At 46.3% G+C, this 17,470-nt stretch overlaps 1 protein-coding gene and 2 non-coding genes across 3 annotated transcripts; all 3 read left to right on the forward strand.

Moving 5' to 3' along the window:
* Window positions 1-3,271: 3,271 nt before the first annotated feature.
* On the forward strand, window positions 3,272-5,897 carry tomm20a (translocase of outer mitochondrial membrane 20). The gene is made up of 5 exons (XM_047029197.1): window positions 3,272-3,472; window positions 3,967-4,010; window positions 4,131-4,212; window positions 4,643-4,785; window positions 5,257-5,897. The coding sequence occupies exons 1-5, from the start codon at window positions 3,352-3,354 to the stop codon at window positions 5,299-5,301; spliced, it is 435 nt and encodes a 144-aa protein (XP_046885153.1). The 5' UTR covers window positions 3,272-3,351; the 3' UTR covers window positions 5,302-5,897.
* LOC124474318 lies at window positions 4,346-4,479 on the forward strand. Its single transcript, XR_006956806.1, has one exon. It is a non-coding gene; the product is annotated as a small nucleolar RNA SNORA14 (small nucleolar RNA).
* LOC124474319 lies at window positions 4,968-5,095 on the forward strand. Its single transcript, XR_006956807.1, has one exon. It is a non-coding gene; the product is annotated as a small nucleolar RNA SNORA14 (small nucleolar RNA).
* Window positions 5,898-17,470: the final 11,573 nt, after the last annotated feature.

Consider the following 17,470-nt stretch of genomic DNA (forward strand, 5'->3'; position numbering starts at 1 on the left):
CCGCAAGCAATAATTCTTCCTGTGGTTGTTCTGTCCTGGTGAGGGATGATGTGCAGTGAAGGCTCTTCTCTGTCCTGGTGAGGGACAGAAGGCTCTTCTCTGTTCTGCTGTCCCTCCTTTTGTCCTTGTCAAGAGGATCCTAGAAGGTCAATGCCACATTGGCAGCAAGTGCATCCTCATAGTGTAACCTTGCCACCTGTTGCTCTTATCATTGTCCACCTGCATTTCACCGGCCCCCTACTGGAACAGTGGCTAAACTTCTAACAGTTGTCTATATTGCCCCTCCCCCCCGACCTCAGTTACAGAGGCCTCTACAGATTCAGCTGTGGGCTAAAGATGGCTAGGGCTCCAAACAGGTATTTGTGAGGAGAGCCAGTGCTGGCTGTAGAGCACATGAACACTGCTAGTTCCTGTAGTGCCTTGGACAGCTCCCCTCCTGTCTGTGCTGCTCCCACCCTCATGACGAGCTCTGACGTCTTACACAACACCTACAAGCATTAGGTGAATGAGTAAAGGGCTTCCTGGGTTTTCATCTGCATATGTGTGGTATTGATGATAGACTCTGATTGTATAGCCTGGATTGCAGAGAGCTGATGGCCCAGATTCTATGTATTCTACTACTGAATATACTTACTTCCTGTGAGAGACGGTTAATATGGCAGTTTCAAAACGTGCAATGATGGAGATGGCAGATGTATCACCCTTTATAGCCTAGAGATGGTAGTAACTTTAGCTTTTTAAACTTTGGTTGTCTTTCCTTCATCATTTACTCATAGATTGAATGAAGCACCCAGTCAATTTATGGAATTGATATGCTCTATATGAATATGAACTAACTAGGCATTTTTTTCAGCCAGATCAAGTACGATAATTCTGTGTATGGCACAGAAAGAGATACATTAACAGACACAATCCCAAGTTCACAATAAGTAAATGTTTTATAATAAGTAGAGTTGTGTAGGACTTGGGCCACCCCTTTATAGAGTTTAACCTATAAATAATGATTTTCTCCTTCTCGATTGTCATACATTGTTATCATATTCACCCTCCCAAATCCATCCCTACCAAAATATTTGTGTTAGGTTCCATTCTGTGTACATGTATGGCAACCAGATGGTAATAATATTGTAAACCTGCATCTTTAACAATGATGTATGTGTATACAATTCTGAAGACATCTCCAGTGTTTCCTTTGTATAGACTCCCACTGTATATACCTGAAGGTATGTTTTGTTTGGCACTTGTATGTAATTGTATGCCTTTGTTATAAATTTGTATATTGAGAAGTGTTTTGAGTCAAGCTATTTAATATCTTGCACTGTTAATAACATGTACTTTTCTGTACAGACAATTTTACCGTTTTAACTGTAGTTGTAGTGTACATAGTGAGGGTAGCAGCATGGCCATCTCACCCGCTCTCCTCCTGGTTCTGTTGTGGGAACACTTTCATTTGCTTTCATTTGCTTTCATTTGTCAACATCGTGTTACTGTTTTAAAGGTTTCTTTTTTTAAGACCGGTTAACTGCTTTGTATTTTCATGTCTTTGTTCATTTCTTTCATTCTGTTTTTCTGTTAGCTCGTGCTTGTATCAGAAGCATTTACTGGTTTTAAAGGCGGTTAAAGTATTTTCCAACCTGTACATGAACTGTAAAGTTTTATGGACCTTTATGGAAAAATAGCTGGATCAGAGAGAGAGAGAAGTGAGAAAGCTCTATAGTATTTATTAGGCACATCGGAGGATGGTCAATGTGTAATTTATTGTAAAAATGTAAGCAAAAGGAAGCCTCTGTTTGAAATAAATGCCATAGTTTGTGAAGTTCATTGTCTTAAGAAGCCTGACTTAATTTTATATAAAGCGGGACATTCCTTCCACACATTTCTTAAATATCAAGACCAGCGATTCCCAACTGGACTAGTGGTCCGTTAGAGTAATGCACGTGGGCCGCCAAACCAATGAAAAAAAATATGAAGAAAGAAAACAAATTCAAATTATTTATATATACTGTTGTTGAATGATTATAATTTTTTTTACTAATTTAAAAATTATATTTTGCCTTTAATTCATCATGACCGAGACACCAATAGTTGGGCTCAGCACGTTGTCGGTAACCCCCCCCCCCCCCCCCCCGCGCAAATAATCGCGTTGCTACCTACAATGCACCGCGCAACGCAGCCCAGGTCATCAACTTCCGGAACCTAGCAGTGTGCAAGTTCTCAAACAAAATGCATTTTTTTTACGAGGAGTTTGGGTTGTCTTCCCAAAATGACAATCAACGATATAGGCTACATAGGATTCTATGTTGCTGCCCTACTAACAAGAGGGAGAAGGGAGTTCAAATTGTACATTTCGAGCAACATCGATAATTACGAAGGTAAGCTTTATCCAAGTTGCTCACAAAGTAAAAGTAGCTAGCTAGCTAACGGATTTCAGCAGTAACAGCTAGGCAAGCTAGTTAACAATTTTAACATTGTAACGCTACTCAATTATCTGATTGTCAGTGTGCTTGCTAGTCATTAACAGATAAATAGTGTCATATGTTCCCGCGAGAGGATAATGTAACACGTCTTTCTCAGTTTTTTTTTACTAAAATCTGGAAACGTGAGACATGTCCGTGTGAGGGGCAAAGGGTAACTAGCTAACTAGTATTCCTAGTGTGTGTGCATGTTTGAGTTAGCGCTCTACGCATTGGGTGACCGCTCTGCTGGAGCTGATGCAGCTGATTTGAGTCAGTTTGACCGGTTGATCCTAACCCCGACCCTGACCCTAACCCTGTTTTAGTCTGAAATATGAGCACTGTCGTGTAATGTGTGGCACTGATGTAAACATGATATATATATATATATATAGCCCCACACCCCATTGAGCCCCCTCACCCCATAGAGATCCCCCACTGCCATAGAGCCCCCACCTCATAGAGAGCCCCCACGGCCATAGAGCCCCCAGCCCATAGAGCCCCCACGGCCATAGAGAGCCCCGACGCTGTCTACTGTATATATGTATGTGTGATAACCGCAAATCAAGGGAACTGATGTGTTGTTGGGGGGTACCACAAAGTTTGTAATGGCTGATCTACACTATATGTGTCGACACTGTAAGTACTTTTAGGATATATAATGGTTTCCATTGTGTGTGTGCGTGTATATACATTTTTTAATCTGGTCGGATGTCAGCTAATTCCAAAGCATCAAGAAGGGACCATGGAACAGTAAAGAAGATGACTTCCGCTTTCACGCTGTCATCTCGCGAGGTCAGCATGCTGCCATGCGCTTTTTTAACCAGACCAGCCAGCCTTTCCTAGCTAGGTGCACTAGCTAGTGAGCAGCAAGCTTAGCCCACGTCCTTTTGAGATTATGGGCAGCAGAACCAGCACAGTAGCAGCTGGAGTGTGTGGAGCATTGTTCATAGGATATTGTATATATTTTGACAGAAAACGACGGAGTGATCCGAATTTCAAGAAAAAACTGCGGGAACGTAAGTGATGTAATTTGAAGTTGGGCCTCAATGCATGTGACTAGTTTTTGCTAATATGAACACGTAGTGCTAGCAAGACTACGGAAAACGGCTAGCTTCCTTCTACTAGCTAACTTGTTACAGCATGGCTAAGTGTTGATCATTCCGTCGTCTTGTGGGCTCGTGATAGCACTGCTGTTATTAGTAAACGTTCAGATAATTTTATCACACTACGCGCGTTTGTGTGGCAACGTAAATGTCACGTTTCCAATGTCGGCTCGGAGAGATCATATTAGCTAGCTACTATTTCAATCGAACAGTAGGCCCATAGCTGATGTGATATTCAAGCACTTCGTCCGACTGGCTTGAACAACCACCTACAAAGCGAAATTAAGTTTCTTGATTTTGGTCTAAGTTTATTCAGCGTCAGCATATTTCACAACGGATATGTGTATGTATAGGTATTCAACTAGCTAGCTTGCATCGTCTCATCGAAACTCAATTTTTCTCTCAAGGGAGGAAGAATAAGGTTTGTCAAGAACAGTCTGGACTGGCGAAGGTAAGACCCCTAACTGACCTTGGGATGCATGCGTCTAAAGCTTGACTCTAAAACATGAGCAACTTCTACGTAGATGGGTCTCACTTTTCAACCTTTCCCTTTATTTATATGAACTCTTAGTTACCTGATCTGAAAGATGCAGAGGCTGTACAAAAATTCTTCTTGGAGGAAATCCAGCTCGGAGAGGAACTTCTTGCACAAGGTAAGCAATTAAGTGGTTGTCATCACCTTGTCCATACCAACCACCTAACTCCCTGTACTCCGTGTCTCTTGAGAGCATAGCATGTCACTAGGATTGGTGTGTTGATCATGAAAAACAACATTTGGCCAAAGCCATGCATTCTTCAAAACCCCCCAGTTGTTTACCTTAGCTTCTGGGACAAGGAAGAATGCAAGATCGATTCTTAAGCATTCCAAAATCAAAAGGCTTGTTTCAGTACCTTTTGCTTATTTCAGTTTAAGGACACATGATTCATGTATGCTGATAAACCCAACACAGGATGGTCTCACATCAACATACTCAGTTCACCGTCAGCCGGAATAAAACATCCAGCTGTGTGGTCGACGTCAGTCCAATCTGTAACTAACCCCTGGACTCTGTCACTTCCTGCTGTGCTGGTGTTCCTCCACAGGTGACTATGAGAAGGGAGTAGACCACCTGACCAATGCCATCGCTGTGTGTGGTCAGCCCCAGCAGCTCCTCCAGGTGCTGCAGCAGACACTGCCCCCACCTGTCTTCCAGATGCTGCTCACCAAACTGCCCACCATCAGCCAGGTGAGACTCACTCTCCACCCCTGTGGTGCCCTGATGTGGGGCATGCTCCACCCCTGTGGTGCCCTGATGTGGGGCATGCTCCACCCCTGTGGTGCCCTGATGTGGGGCATGCTCCACCCCTGTGGTGCCCTGATGTGGGGCATGCTCCACCCCTGTGGTGCCCTGATGTGGGGTGGTTGGTGCTGCATCCTTCGTAAACCCCCGGATGCTGATTGTAGCTTCTGGGACAAGGAAGGATGCCAGATCAGTTAAGAGATTCCAAAGCTGAAAGTCTTTTCTGTGGCTTTTGGTTATTTCAACTCTTGCACATTCATGATGGTTGGTTTGTAAATGTTGATTTTTTTTGGATGGTTTTTCGGTGTTGCAGCAGTAACTAGTTGTACTGTAGTTTAAATAATCTGAGGCTTCATAGGTTTTACTGCTTCCCTCTTGACTGATGAGGTTGTAATACCTCTCCCTCCTACTTTTCAGAGACTCGTGAGTTCTCAGAGTTTGGCGGAAGATGACATTGAGTGAATGAGGTGTGTTTGTGTATTACTGTAACATGGTGGGGTGTGTTTGTGTGGCTGGCCATCGGACAACAGATGAAGGCCGTCTCCCAGCTGTGTGCTCAGCTCCCTGCTGAGTCACCTGCTCTCTGGAGCCTCTTGTCATGATTCCTGTTACTGTAGCCTTGTTACCCATCTCATCGGACCAATCTGGGAACATTCTGGTTCCTATCCTTTACATTTCTGTGTCTGTCTGAAGTTGAATCATATCAATCATAGATGAATGTGTCCCATAATGCTGAACAAATGTTTTATTTATTCATTGTTTCATCTGTCTTATATTAGATGATTAGATTCAACTTTATTGAATATATTGTATATGATATACAAATAATGCTCAGCATACTTAATTTATACCAATATGCAAACAAAATGTCATTTTGGATTGCTCTAGATGGGACGGTCAAATCTGTATTCATGAAAATGTGGTGGGAGGGATGAACTGAATGTTTATTTTATAAGATGTCAAAGGATTGGAAAGTGAGTTCTTTTTTTGTATTCCAATCCTACATATCTAAAGTAATTCTTTCCTTAATTACATGGAATAAAATGAGAATTATATTATCAAGTTGTTTCTTTTCCGTGTTCATTGCCAGTAGATGGCAGTAGTGATGCATGAGAACTTCGACAAACTTCTAAAATGGTAACCTCGTGGTTTAGGTGCAGGTAAAGCAAATTTTGTAGCCTGGCTGCCAGCCCAACTTCTCCCCGCCCACAAAAAAATTTGGTCGGGATGAGTATGACAACGTCAGGCTACGAATGTTGGTCATTAACATCATTATTTCTGTGGGCGGTAAAACTTGTTGCATTTCACATTTACCTGAAACAATAACATCTAATGTGTGCAGTTTTCAGCCTATGATAATGGTGGATCGAGTCAATTCGACCTTCTGTTTTTGATTGTCAGCCTTACTTCAGAGAGACAGTCACACTGCAGCGTCAATAGCCAAACTGTTTACTACACTTGATATTGTCGTCCATGGCAGGCAACATTGAACTTATGAGTGGGCTCTGGCTAGCCTCTTCACAAGCAGGCGTGCTGCTGGGGGTTGTGAAAGCTGAGATGTTGATCCAGTGACCTGAGGAGATGGGCTTTGTGAGGGCCGCAGGCTTCAGGAGGAAGCTGCTGTGTGGGCTGACGGGGCCCTTTGTCAGACAAATGAAGGTCTAATTATTGATCCCAGACTGCAGCTGGTGCAGGACTGGGCTGGAAACTAGTGTTGCCAGGAGACTAGTGCTGGAAAAGTTTTTCTACCGTAGGAATGAAATATGAAGATTAACCAGCAGCCAAGAAATGTCCAATGAGTCCTAAATAGTAGGCTGTGTTCCTTTTGTGTTCTGTCATGCAGTCCAGAGTGGGTTATTCAGCTGTCTGAAATCACGAGCGGGGAGACGATCCCTGCAGCACATCCCAGGCCAGCAGAGACTGGTGGACGTGTGGGTGGACGTGTGGGTGGACGTGTGGGTGGACGTGTCACAGAACAGATCATGATGATGTGTCCTCGGAGGACAGGAGAAGGAGAGCAAACATCTCAAACATGCATGACAAGGGGTCTCTGAGGACCAGGGTTGGGAACCACAGAACTAGACAAGAAGCTGAAGAGTAGGTTGCGGAAAAGGAGCTAAAAGATATTTCATGTCAAATCTGTAAACACCTCTAAAGTTATTTAAGAGATCACAATTATTGGTTGAGTTTGTGTCAGTGTGTGGTGCACGGTCGCTGACTGGTGTGTTTGTCATCCTGTGATGTTGTTCCTCAGATACTCGGTAGGGGGCGCTGTGGCTCCAGACAGCATGCGCACCGCTGTGCCCTTTAGCTTCCTAACTACAGGGAGTGGAGGGACTTTGGTTCCCAGTAAAAAGGATTAGCTACAGGAATCTACATTCCAGAGAGAATACCAAGAATGTGGATGGTTGGAGTCTGTTCCTGTCTTGTCTCATGAGGGCTTTGATGACAGATGAGCCTTCATCCATCAGAAGCCATCATGTTCTCTCTGCATGTGGTCAAAATAACTCATTAATGGATGGAGATCCATAAATACCAGTAGTAGAGCCAGAGGCATACAGGAGTAAACAAGCCAGCTTGATTCCCATCAGCACCTCACAGTTGCTTTCTTGATTTGAAAGCTATGGTAGAGACGCCGATTCTGATTAGGAGCCAAATGTACTATTAGAAATATCATAAAAACAATAGCTCATTTGTCAACGTGTTTTCTGAGAATTCTGTTAACCAATTTTCCATGAACACAATTACCCCTGAGTCATCAACCGCCATCTGAATGTTAAATCAAGATCATGTAAAGCCTCCAGCGTTGAATTGAAACAGGATATCCAGGATATCCAACTCAGCTTTGCAGACACAGACAACTGGAGCTTTCATGGCCATTGTGAGACCACAGCAATCATCTGTCTCTCACTGCAAAGCAGGCTTCATCTGTCTCACTGAAAAGCAGGCTTCATCTGTCTCACTGCAAAGCAGGCTTCATCTGTCTCACTGCAAAGCAGGCTTCATCTGTCTCACAGCAAAGCAGGCTTCATCTGTCTCACTGCAAAGCAGGCTTCATCTGTCTCACTGCAAAGCAGGCCTCATCTGTTTCTCACTGCAAAGCAGGCTTCATCTGTCTCACTGCAAAGCAGGCTTCATCTGTCTCTCACTGCAAAGCAAGCTTCATCTGTCTCACTGCAAAGCAGGCTTCATCTGTCTCACTGCAAAGCAGGCTTCATCTGTCTCACTGCAAAGCAGGCTTCATCTGTCTCTCACTGCAAAGCAGGCTTCATCTGTCTCTCACTGCAAAGCAGGCTTCATCTGTCTCACTGCAAAGCAGGCCTCATCTGTCTCTCACTGCAAAGCAGGCTTCATCTGTCTCACTGCAAAGCAAGCTTCATCTGTCTCTCACTGCAAAGCAGGCTTCAACTGTCTCACTGCAAAGCAGGCTTCATCTGTCTCTCACTGCAAAGCAGGCTTCGTCTGTTTCTCACTGCAAAGCAGGCTTCATCTGTTTCTCACTGCAAAGCAGGCTTCAACTGTCTCTCATTGCAAAGCAGGCTTCATCTGTCTCTCACTGCAAAGCAGGCTTCATCTGTCTCTCACTGCAAAGCAGGCTTCATCTGTCCCACTGCAAAGCAGGCTTCATCTCACTGCAAATCTTCAGCTTCAGAGACACTCTGACTTTAGTGCATGAAAGGCTGATTTGAAGGTTGAGAACAGACATTTTCTACTGTAGCCAATAGCTTGCCGTATGCTCAAAGTCACCCTCTCTCTGCCATGTTGCTAGAGTGTAGGGCGAGGAGAGGGGAGAGGGGGGGGGTCTGGGAGGACAGAGTATGCTGTCATGGAGAGGACGGGCTGAGTGGAACAGGAGAGGCTGTGCCAACAGGGATGATAATGACATCCTTTCCTGCAGGAGCTGAGGAGGGCTCGGCAGCACTGAGAATTAATTACTCTGCTAGTCTCAGGCTCTGTGTCATTCACAGACGAAGGAAGGCGGGGGGGGGGGGGGAGAGAAAAAATTCCAAGGCACGTCCTGAAAAGAAAGCTGCAGTGTACGTGCTGAGGGTGTTAACTTCCACTCAGATGACCCAGTTTCCCATCTCAAGGCTCCGGGGACGGGTGGAGGGAAGATGGAGGAAGATTCAGCCGAGGGAACAATCACGCTCCTCTGGAGGAACGTACCGTCGCCAGAGTTTATTCAACTTATCTGCCGTTCCCGTTCTGCATCACATTCAAACTCCCCCCCCCCCCATGTTCTTTCCCCCGCATGTCTATTCAGGTCTTTGTTGACATTCTCTCCAGGTGCTAGCAGCTAGCTAGGTGTGGGCGTCCATGAGACTGCTGTGTTCTCCCAATGTCACCCTGGCTCCCAGATAAGGCCTCACCGCAATAGGCCCTGTGCAGAATCTGACACGGGTTCCTTTTTGTATTTTTTGTTGTTGTCTTGTTTTGGTTCTATAGACTAGCCTTTCAAAGAGACAGCTTTGCATTCTGGGTGCCAGGCAGGATAACACGACACCCAAACAGAGGAGATGAAATCCAGCTTTAGTTCCCAGCCTGTCATCTGTCATCAGCATTATCTGTAATCTGGGTTGAAAACGAAAAGCATGGGGGAAGTGAAACCCATGAATGTGGAGAGGGTGATTAAAGGGTTAAGTACGCCGTCTGTGTCCAAGTGTTGGTTTTCTCTTTTCTAAGCTGCCTTCCTGTCTCACGGGCGGAACAGCTCAGAGGAGCAGCCTTGAAGTCGGCAGGCAGGCAGACAGGCTTGACATGAGCAGGCAGACAGGCTTGACATGAGCAGGCAGACAGACAGACAGACTTGACATGAGCAGGCAGACAGCCTTGACATGAGCAGGCAGACAGGCTTGACATGAACAGGCAGACAGGCTTGACATGAGCAGGCAGACAGACAGGCTTGACATGAGCAGGCAGGCAGACAGGCTTGACATGAGCAGGCAGACAGACAGGCTTGACATGAGCAGGCAAACAGACAGGCTTGACATGAGCAGGCAGACAGGCTTGACATGAGCAGGCAGACAGACAGGCTTGACATGAGCAGGCAGACAGGCTTGGTCTGCATACCGTGCTGGAGGTCTTCTGTGTTGACTCGCAGCTAAGCCGGGCCCTCGAGAGTCTCGTCAGAGGGGATTACTGGAGGGCCTCTCCTAGTCTGCCATTGTCATGGCCCAGCCCCGCTCTGTATTTTTATCCCAGCGAGGGAGGGGGGCGAGGGAAGTCAGTGTGTGTGTCATCGGAGGGGGGTGAGGTTGTGGTGTTATTTTCTTTCTGCCCTAATTCTTCTGAGCCAAAGGGAGGGAAGTGTAAATAATGTATTTAGGGCTGTGGGGGGGGGGGGGGGGGGGGCTGGGTTCTGACCAACCGCAGGACAGGAGAGGGCAGGGTTAGGACAGAGGTAGGCATCAAGTTGTTTAAAAAGAGAGAGAGCCCGGGGGGGGGGGGGGGTTGAGCAGAGAAGTACATTCCTACTAATGGACACAATCTGTTTAGAGCCATGCCTTTGTTTTTGGTTCAGCTGTTATAGCACACAGCTCTCTCAGGAGGAACTGCACATGTAGCTGGGTGGAGAGATGGGCCATGAGGCTGGGTGGAGAGAGGGACCATGAGGCTGGGTGGAGAGAGGGACCATGAGGCTGGGTGGAGAGAGGGGCTGGGTGGAGAGAGGGACCATGAGGCTGGGTGGAGAGAGGGACCATGAGGCTGGGTGGAGAGAGGGACCATGAGGCTGGGTGGAAAGAGGGACCAAGAGGCTGGGTGGAGAGAGAGACCGTGAGGCTGGGTGGAGAGAGGGGCTGGATGGAGAGAGGGACCATGAGGCTGGGTGGAGAGAGGGACCATGAGGCTGGGTGGAGAGAGGGACCATGAGGCTGGGTGGAGAGAGGGACCATGAGGCTGGGTGGAGAGAGGGACCATGAGGCGTGGTGGAGAGAGGGGCTGGGTGGAGAGAGGGACCGTGAGGCTGGGTGGAGAGAGGGGCTGGGTGGAGAGAGGGACCATGAGGCTGGGTGGAGAGAGGAACCATGAGGCTGGGTGGAGAGAGGGACCATGAGGCTGGGTGGAGAGAGGGACCATGAGGCGTGGTGGAAAAGGGACCATGAGGCTGGGTAGAGAGAGGGACCATGAGGCTGGGTGGAGAGAGGGACCGTGAGGCTGGGTGGAGAGAGGGACCATGAGGCTGGGTAGAGAGAGGGACCATGAGGCTGGGTGGAGAGAGGGACCATGAGGCTGGGTAGAGAGAGGGACCAGACTACACACAGGTTCAGATGACAGTGTTGAAGCGACCGCTGGATTAGACTGCCTCTCCTATCTGCCCTCGGCTCGCTGTCCTGCACTGATAAAGGAGCTTTCAAGGATGAGAGCAACACACCCCAACGAATACCCTCCCCCCTTCCCTCCCTCCCCCCCTTCCCTCCCTCCCCCCCTCCCACACACACGCACACACAAATATAAAAGTTTTTCCACTCCCTCACACGAAGTGCAAGTTTTGAGCTTTTATTTCCATATCACTTGGACTGTATGATTACGCTGCATAGCTTGGCAGAGCCAGCCCACTCCTTCACCCCAGAGCAAAGTGAGTTGGACTCCTTGCATCTTGTGTAACCAGGGCCTTTGAAGACCTTGGCTTTAAGCAGTGTGTTTCATCAATTCCCTCCGCAAGACTCAATTTGAATCTGAAGAAAGCACATTATAGATGGCATATATACCAACACAGTGCTGTCAGTTGTTATTCTCGGTAGCTGCGACACAAGCAGTGTGTTTGTGTTAGTTCTGTTAGCCATCTTTGGACTTAAATGTGTGTATTTTTGCGCCAACAAGTTTCAGGATTGTAACTAGTAACTGTCCTTTTATCTGTAAGGCTCAGTACCATGGGATTACTTTCCACACTCCTCAAAGGTAGCATGCTGTTTCTTATGGTACAGGCTGTTCCTCTACTGTTGCACCGGTTATAGACCCATGTCATCATTCCTTTGATGTTATAGCGGAGCACGGAGGGAAAGCCCTCTGAGCAAAATACAGAAGAACGCTCAAATCCCCCTCCAGGATTGAATTAACCAACTCATGACGTGGACAGTGCTCATAACAAACTCATGATTTATTTGTAATCTGAGACGTGGTCTTTGTGGTGTTAAAAATGCTTTTCTCAATAAAGTTGGGGGGAGGAAGGTGACGAGAGAATCAAAGCGAGATAATAAGGCCAGCTGAGCTTTCACTCTCAGCTGAAATCAAATCAAATCAAATCAAATCAAATTTATTTGTATAGCCCTTTTTACACGCAAGCATGTCACAGAGGGCTTCACATGCGCCCATAGAACTGCCCCTCAACCAACCTAAACCCTCAAGGAAGACAAGGAAAAACTCCCAGAAAAACTCCCACCGGGAGAAAAAATGGAAGAAACCTTGGGAGGAGCAATTCAGAGAGGGATCCCCTCCTCCAGAGACGGTTGGTAAGAGAGAGGAGCAGAACACAAGCTAAACATAGTCATACAGTGTCAATGGGTTTTGAAACACCAAAATCCATTGTTCGGCTTTATAGACGTTGGATGGGACCGGGAAACTCGCTGTTGGCCGTCATGGAGACTGGATTCCGGGTGACGACCTGGTTCAGCGTTGGCAGACCGACGACCAAGCAGGTCCTGACAGCTCAAACCCCCCACACCACAGGGAATGTGTGGGGGGGGGACAGAGAGGAGAGCAGGGATTAGAGAATGCCAGGAGCAGCTAACAGTTACAGTCAAAATAGAATGAGATCCCCACCGGTCAAGTGTGGACTAGTGCAGCAATTTAACAGAGCAAAAAGGGTATTTGATGCAGCCCCACACACCAAAACAACGACAGCCCCCCTCAGTTGGAACATGAAATCTGTTCCAGGGGAAAGAACTCTAAAGTAGGTTATACTTATACGAATAAGGATGAAAACAGCCAGTCCCCCGTTGTCTCCAACTAGTAATAAAAACTATAACAGTAACAATATACAGCAACGGAACTATAATAATAATAATACTAACAATATACAGTAACAGGTTTACTTTATTTGTAACATCTAGCTGGGCAATGTGAACATAAGCTATAATTAAAATTTAAAAGTTACATGTGATACACACATAGGCAAGCACACATCCCAGGTTTACATAGAAAGTACACACATACTTCCCTTTAACAATCATAGAATTGACTAAACAAGAACGTTTTTAATCTAGTTTTAAATGTCGAGACAGTATCAGCTTCCTTAATTGAGATGGGTAATTTGTTCCAAAGAAGAGGTGCTCTATATGAGAACGCCCTACCTCCAGCAGTTTTTTTCTTAACTTTGGGTATTACCAGATAGCCGGCATTTTGAGATCTTAGAGACCTTGCGGGGCAATAGGGTGCAAGGAGACCGGAGAGGTACAGTGGTGCCAATCCATGCAGAGATTTGTAAGTTAGTAGTAGAACTTTGAAATCAGCTCTGGCTTGGATAGGGAGCCAGTGTAAAGAGATAAGAGTCGATGTTATATGATCAAACTTTCTAGTTTTAGTCAATAGTCTAGCAGCAGCATTTTGCACCCGCTGTAAGTTTTTTAGGTAGGTAATTGGGAGGCCAGAGAACAACACATTGCAGTAGTCCAATCGGGACGTAACAAAAGCATGTATTAGTTTTTCAGCATCATCCTTTGAGAGGAATTTTCGTATTTTGGCAATATTACGTAGATGGAAAAATGCTGTTCTGGTGATTTGCTTAATATGGTACTCAAATGAAAGGTCTGGGTCCATTGTGACTCCCAGATTTTTTACCAGCTGGCTTTGAGATACTTTGACGCCGTCTAAGTCTAAGGTTAGATGGGATAAATTATTTCGGTGTTTTTTCGGACCAAAAATTTGAACCTCGGTTTTATCCGAATTAAGAAGAAGGAAATTTGCAGTCATCCAAGTTTTCAACCCGGAAACACAGGTTTCCATAGCATGTGGAAATTCTCCCGGCTTTATAGACATGTATAGCTGAGTATCATCTGCATAGCAGTGAAAATCTACCCCAAAACTTCTAATTATGTTTCCTAAAGGCAACATATAGAGTGAAAATAACAGAGGGCCTAAAACTGAACCCTGTGGTACTCCGTATTTTACAATGGAGCTCCTGGATGAGCAACCATCATAGTGGACATATTGTGATCTATCAGATAGATACGATCTGAACCACTGAAGTGAAGTACCAGAAATCCCAACATAGTTCTCCATACGTTCCAGGAGAATCTCATGATCTACAGTGTCAAAAGCTGCACTTAGGTCTAGAAGAACAAGGACAGAGCTAAAGCCCGCGTCAGAGGCTAATAATAGATCATTGACTACCTTGGCTAATGCAGTTTCAGTGCTGTGGTGAAGACGAAATCCAGACTGGAGAGGTTCATAGAGCTGATTTGAGGAGAGGTGCTCAGTGAGCTGTTTTGCCACAGCTTTTTCCAAAATTTTGGAGAGAGATGGCAAATTTGAAATGGGCCTGTAATTGCTAAGACAACCTGGATCCAGGTTTGGTTTTTTAAGAAGGGGCTTGATAATAGCTTGTTTGAAATCGTCAGGGACTTGTCCAGTTACAAGAGATTCATTAATAATACTAAGCATGGGCGGTCCAATAATATGGAGAAGTTCCCTACAAAGTTTGGCAGGGAGGGGATCGAGAAGGCAGCTAGTGGGTTTCGAGGAATCTATCAGCTTGATGAATGCTTCCATAGAAATAGGGTTAAAGTGAGTGAGAGTCTCAACATGCAGAATGCTGGGTACAGAGGGAAAATCAGTGTTGATGGCCACTCCTCCAGGACTAGTCTGTAGTTTGTCCCTTATTGCATAGAGCTGCAATAAGGGAGCTGAAAGGCTGATGTCGAGGATAGTATCAGAGTCAAGATCGGATTTACATTCAGTAATTGGTAAAGAAGTCTCTCTGAGTGGTTTCCCCCCCGTTTCAAGACTTAGCAGGTCAGGGTTTTTTTTCCTGGCCTTCTGGAATGCGTGTTGGTTGTCCTCACTATGCGTTTTCTAATCCAAGTCAGTCTGATTACACCGTGGAATTAAGCTCTTGAGAACAAGCCCCCTCTCCACTCACTCCCCTCTTTCTACCATGAATTCGTATCACCAGAGCCCACAAATGCTAACAGCTAGCAACAATGCCGCCTCCTATTTATTGCTAGATTTGGAGATGGAATCATTACTGTATCCTCTGGGTAAATGTAGCTAACCTTGCTAGCTAACCTCACTGTCCTGCAGCAGCAAGACTTGATCTGAATGGGATTGTTTTGGACGTTAATCCTGATGATTTTGCCCAAAAGTTGACAGTTGCACTGTGTTTATTTTCTAAATTGCGGTTCGAAGTTCATTTGCATATAAAAGGCTTTTTGATATCGTTATCTAGTTAGAGTTTTTTTTTTTTTTTTACTTCATAAATGATTTAGCTGGGGGGGGGGGGGGGGGAGTAATCACCAAGACAAGACAATTTACATCGCAGTTTCTCAGACCTTGCGTTGGAGCTACATTTTTTGCATCCCTAAAGCACGTTTGAATTTAATGGATTCACGGATGATGAATGAATCGGTTATTGAATGTGGCGGTTGTTCCGCAGGTGCGGTTGTCGATGGATCCTGGAACTAAACGAAACACAGCCAGAGTATTGAGGTGCTGTATAAATGAATATAAATATACATGCATGGAATAATTAACATCTTCATTAGGGTGTCATTACATGTTAGGTCATATAGGGTCTTCTACGAGGGATTGGAGGGGGGGGGGCGGGGCGCACCCCACTGCTAGTGATAATGACGACAGACATCAGCCTGGTCTTCCAGCTGGAGAAGGGGAGTGAAGGAGGACTGGAGTTACTGCGATGGGAAAAAATGCAGTCTGACGTTCCAGCAAAGTAATGAAACCATGCGTCTGTGACCCTGCTGCCGGGATATTAAGCACATATCTGAGTGTGAGGGGAGGGGAGGGGAGGGGAGGGGAGGGGAGGGGGGGGAGGGGAGGGGAGGGGAGGGGAGGGGAGGGGAGGGGAGAAACCCACCTCCTCTCCCCCTCCAAAGCGACTGCTTGTTGACATCCATTATGAGGTTTCCCAGCACAGAGCCAAACCAGGAAAGACTCCGGGTGATGTAATTCCCTGAGAGGTTACATTAAAACGTCCAAGTGGCCTGGCTGACATCATCCATTTAGCACCACATTTTCCAATAATATCTAGTTGTCTTCCTTTTCCCTCTTCCCTCTGCCTAGTTTCCCATTAAGCTCAGCTCCCCGGCCTCCCCCTCCCTCTGGTCCACGCCTCCTCCTTCTGCCCCCGGCCTCCTCCCCATTATGCCCCCGGCCTCCTCCTCAGGGCCTGTGTGTTTTTGCGTCCACACAGCTACAGCCTGGATAGGGGGGGATCACCAAAGCTACAGCCTGGATAGGGGGAGATCACCAAAGCTACAGCCTGGATAGGGGGAGATCACCAAAGCTACAGCCTGGATAGGGGGAGATCACCAAAGCTACAGCCTGGATAGGGGGAGATCACCAAAGCTACAGCCTGGATAGGGGGAGATCACCAAAGCTACAGCCTGGATAGGGGGAGATCACCAAAGCTACAGCCTGGATAGGGCAGCTAGTGCTTCGGTCATCTTTCGGTGTGTCATGCCTGTCCCTAAGGTACGGTCTGTCAGGGAGAGGCCACGGCAGAGTGGTGACCCTGACAGGTTTCTGGTGTCAGGCAGTGGCAGTGGGAAGGCTGTATCAATAATGAATGCTCTGAGGTGGAGGGAGGAGTCTTGGGCTGTGGCCAGCGGGCGGCTGGCTGCGCCTCGCTCAATAATGAATCAATTGATCCCTCGTCGGACGATGGATGGGGTTGCCATGACAACCGGCGATAGAGATGAGGGCTGTCTAATGGGGAGAGCTGTGGCGACAGTTATTGTTAAAAAATGTTTTGTCTGAAAGCAGGATGAGATTATGTGGCACTTTCTGTAAATGGTTGAGAAAAAAAAAACAAAAACAGGGGAGATAAAAGTTGACAAGTCCACCTGGTCCTGGATACCTTGATACCTTGTAGGCCTACATGATCAACATGCTAGTTACACATTTCATGTTGAGATTATCCCTTCAGAACAAGAGTCTATATTAATGCTACTACTATAGTGATTGTGCCATTAATACATTATTTTGATTCAGCATTGTTTTCAGATGATGTGTGTGAGTATATGCCTAATTACTGTCTCTGCTTTCAGGGGGGAAAAAATATGTTTACCGTTTCTGTGCGTTTCGTTGTTATGGCAACGCGGCTGATCCTCGCCCAGCTGGGACCGATGTTGCCAAGTAACCGCTGAGTTATGAGAGAAGAGAGGGAGGTGTGTGTTGGTGGGGGGGGGGGGGGGGGGGGAGTCACGCTCAAACGAAGTGTTTTACAAAGAAACAGCCAGAAAAAAATCTAATCTGTGAGTAAAAATAAATGTAGCTTATGTATGTATCTGGTTTGAAAACAACACGCACGGCTTTGATGTAGCTCTTGCGCGGCGTCTCCGTGTCCTCTATGGCTTGCAGCTCTAGAGGAGGCGCGCAAACAAATCAGCCACGCCAACAACATGACGGATGCGGCCCATACTAAACAGCGGGAGACTGCAGACAAATAGCCTCACAT

This window comes from Hypomesus transpacificus, chromosome 11 (genome assembly GCF_021917145.1).
Source record: "Hypomesus transpacificus isolate Combined female chromosome 11, fHypTra1, whole genome shotgun sequence".
Lineage (NCBI taxonomy): Eukaryota > Metazoa > Chordata > Actinopteri > Osmeriformes > Osmeridae > Hypomesus > Hypomesus transpacificus.

What these genes read in the sequence shown, in the direction of transcription:
- tomm20a (XM_047029197.1), top strand. Translation starts at nt 3,352, where the DNA reads ATGGGCAGCAGAACCAGCACAGTAGCAGCTGGAGTGTGTGGAGCATTG. An exon ending in AACAGTCTGGACTGGCGAAG is followed by an intron (nt 4,011 to 4,130) that starts GTAAGACCCCTA and finishes ATGAACTCTTAG; the next exon opens with TTACCTGATCTGAAAGATGC. An exon ending in AACTGCCCACCATCAGCCAG is followed by an intron (nt 4,786 to 5,256) that starts GTGAGACTCACT and finishes CCTACTTTTCAG; the next exon opens with AGACTCGTGAGTTCTCAGAG.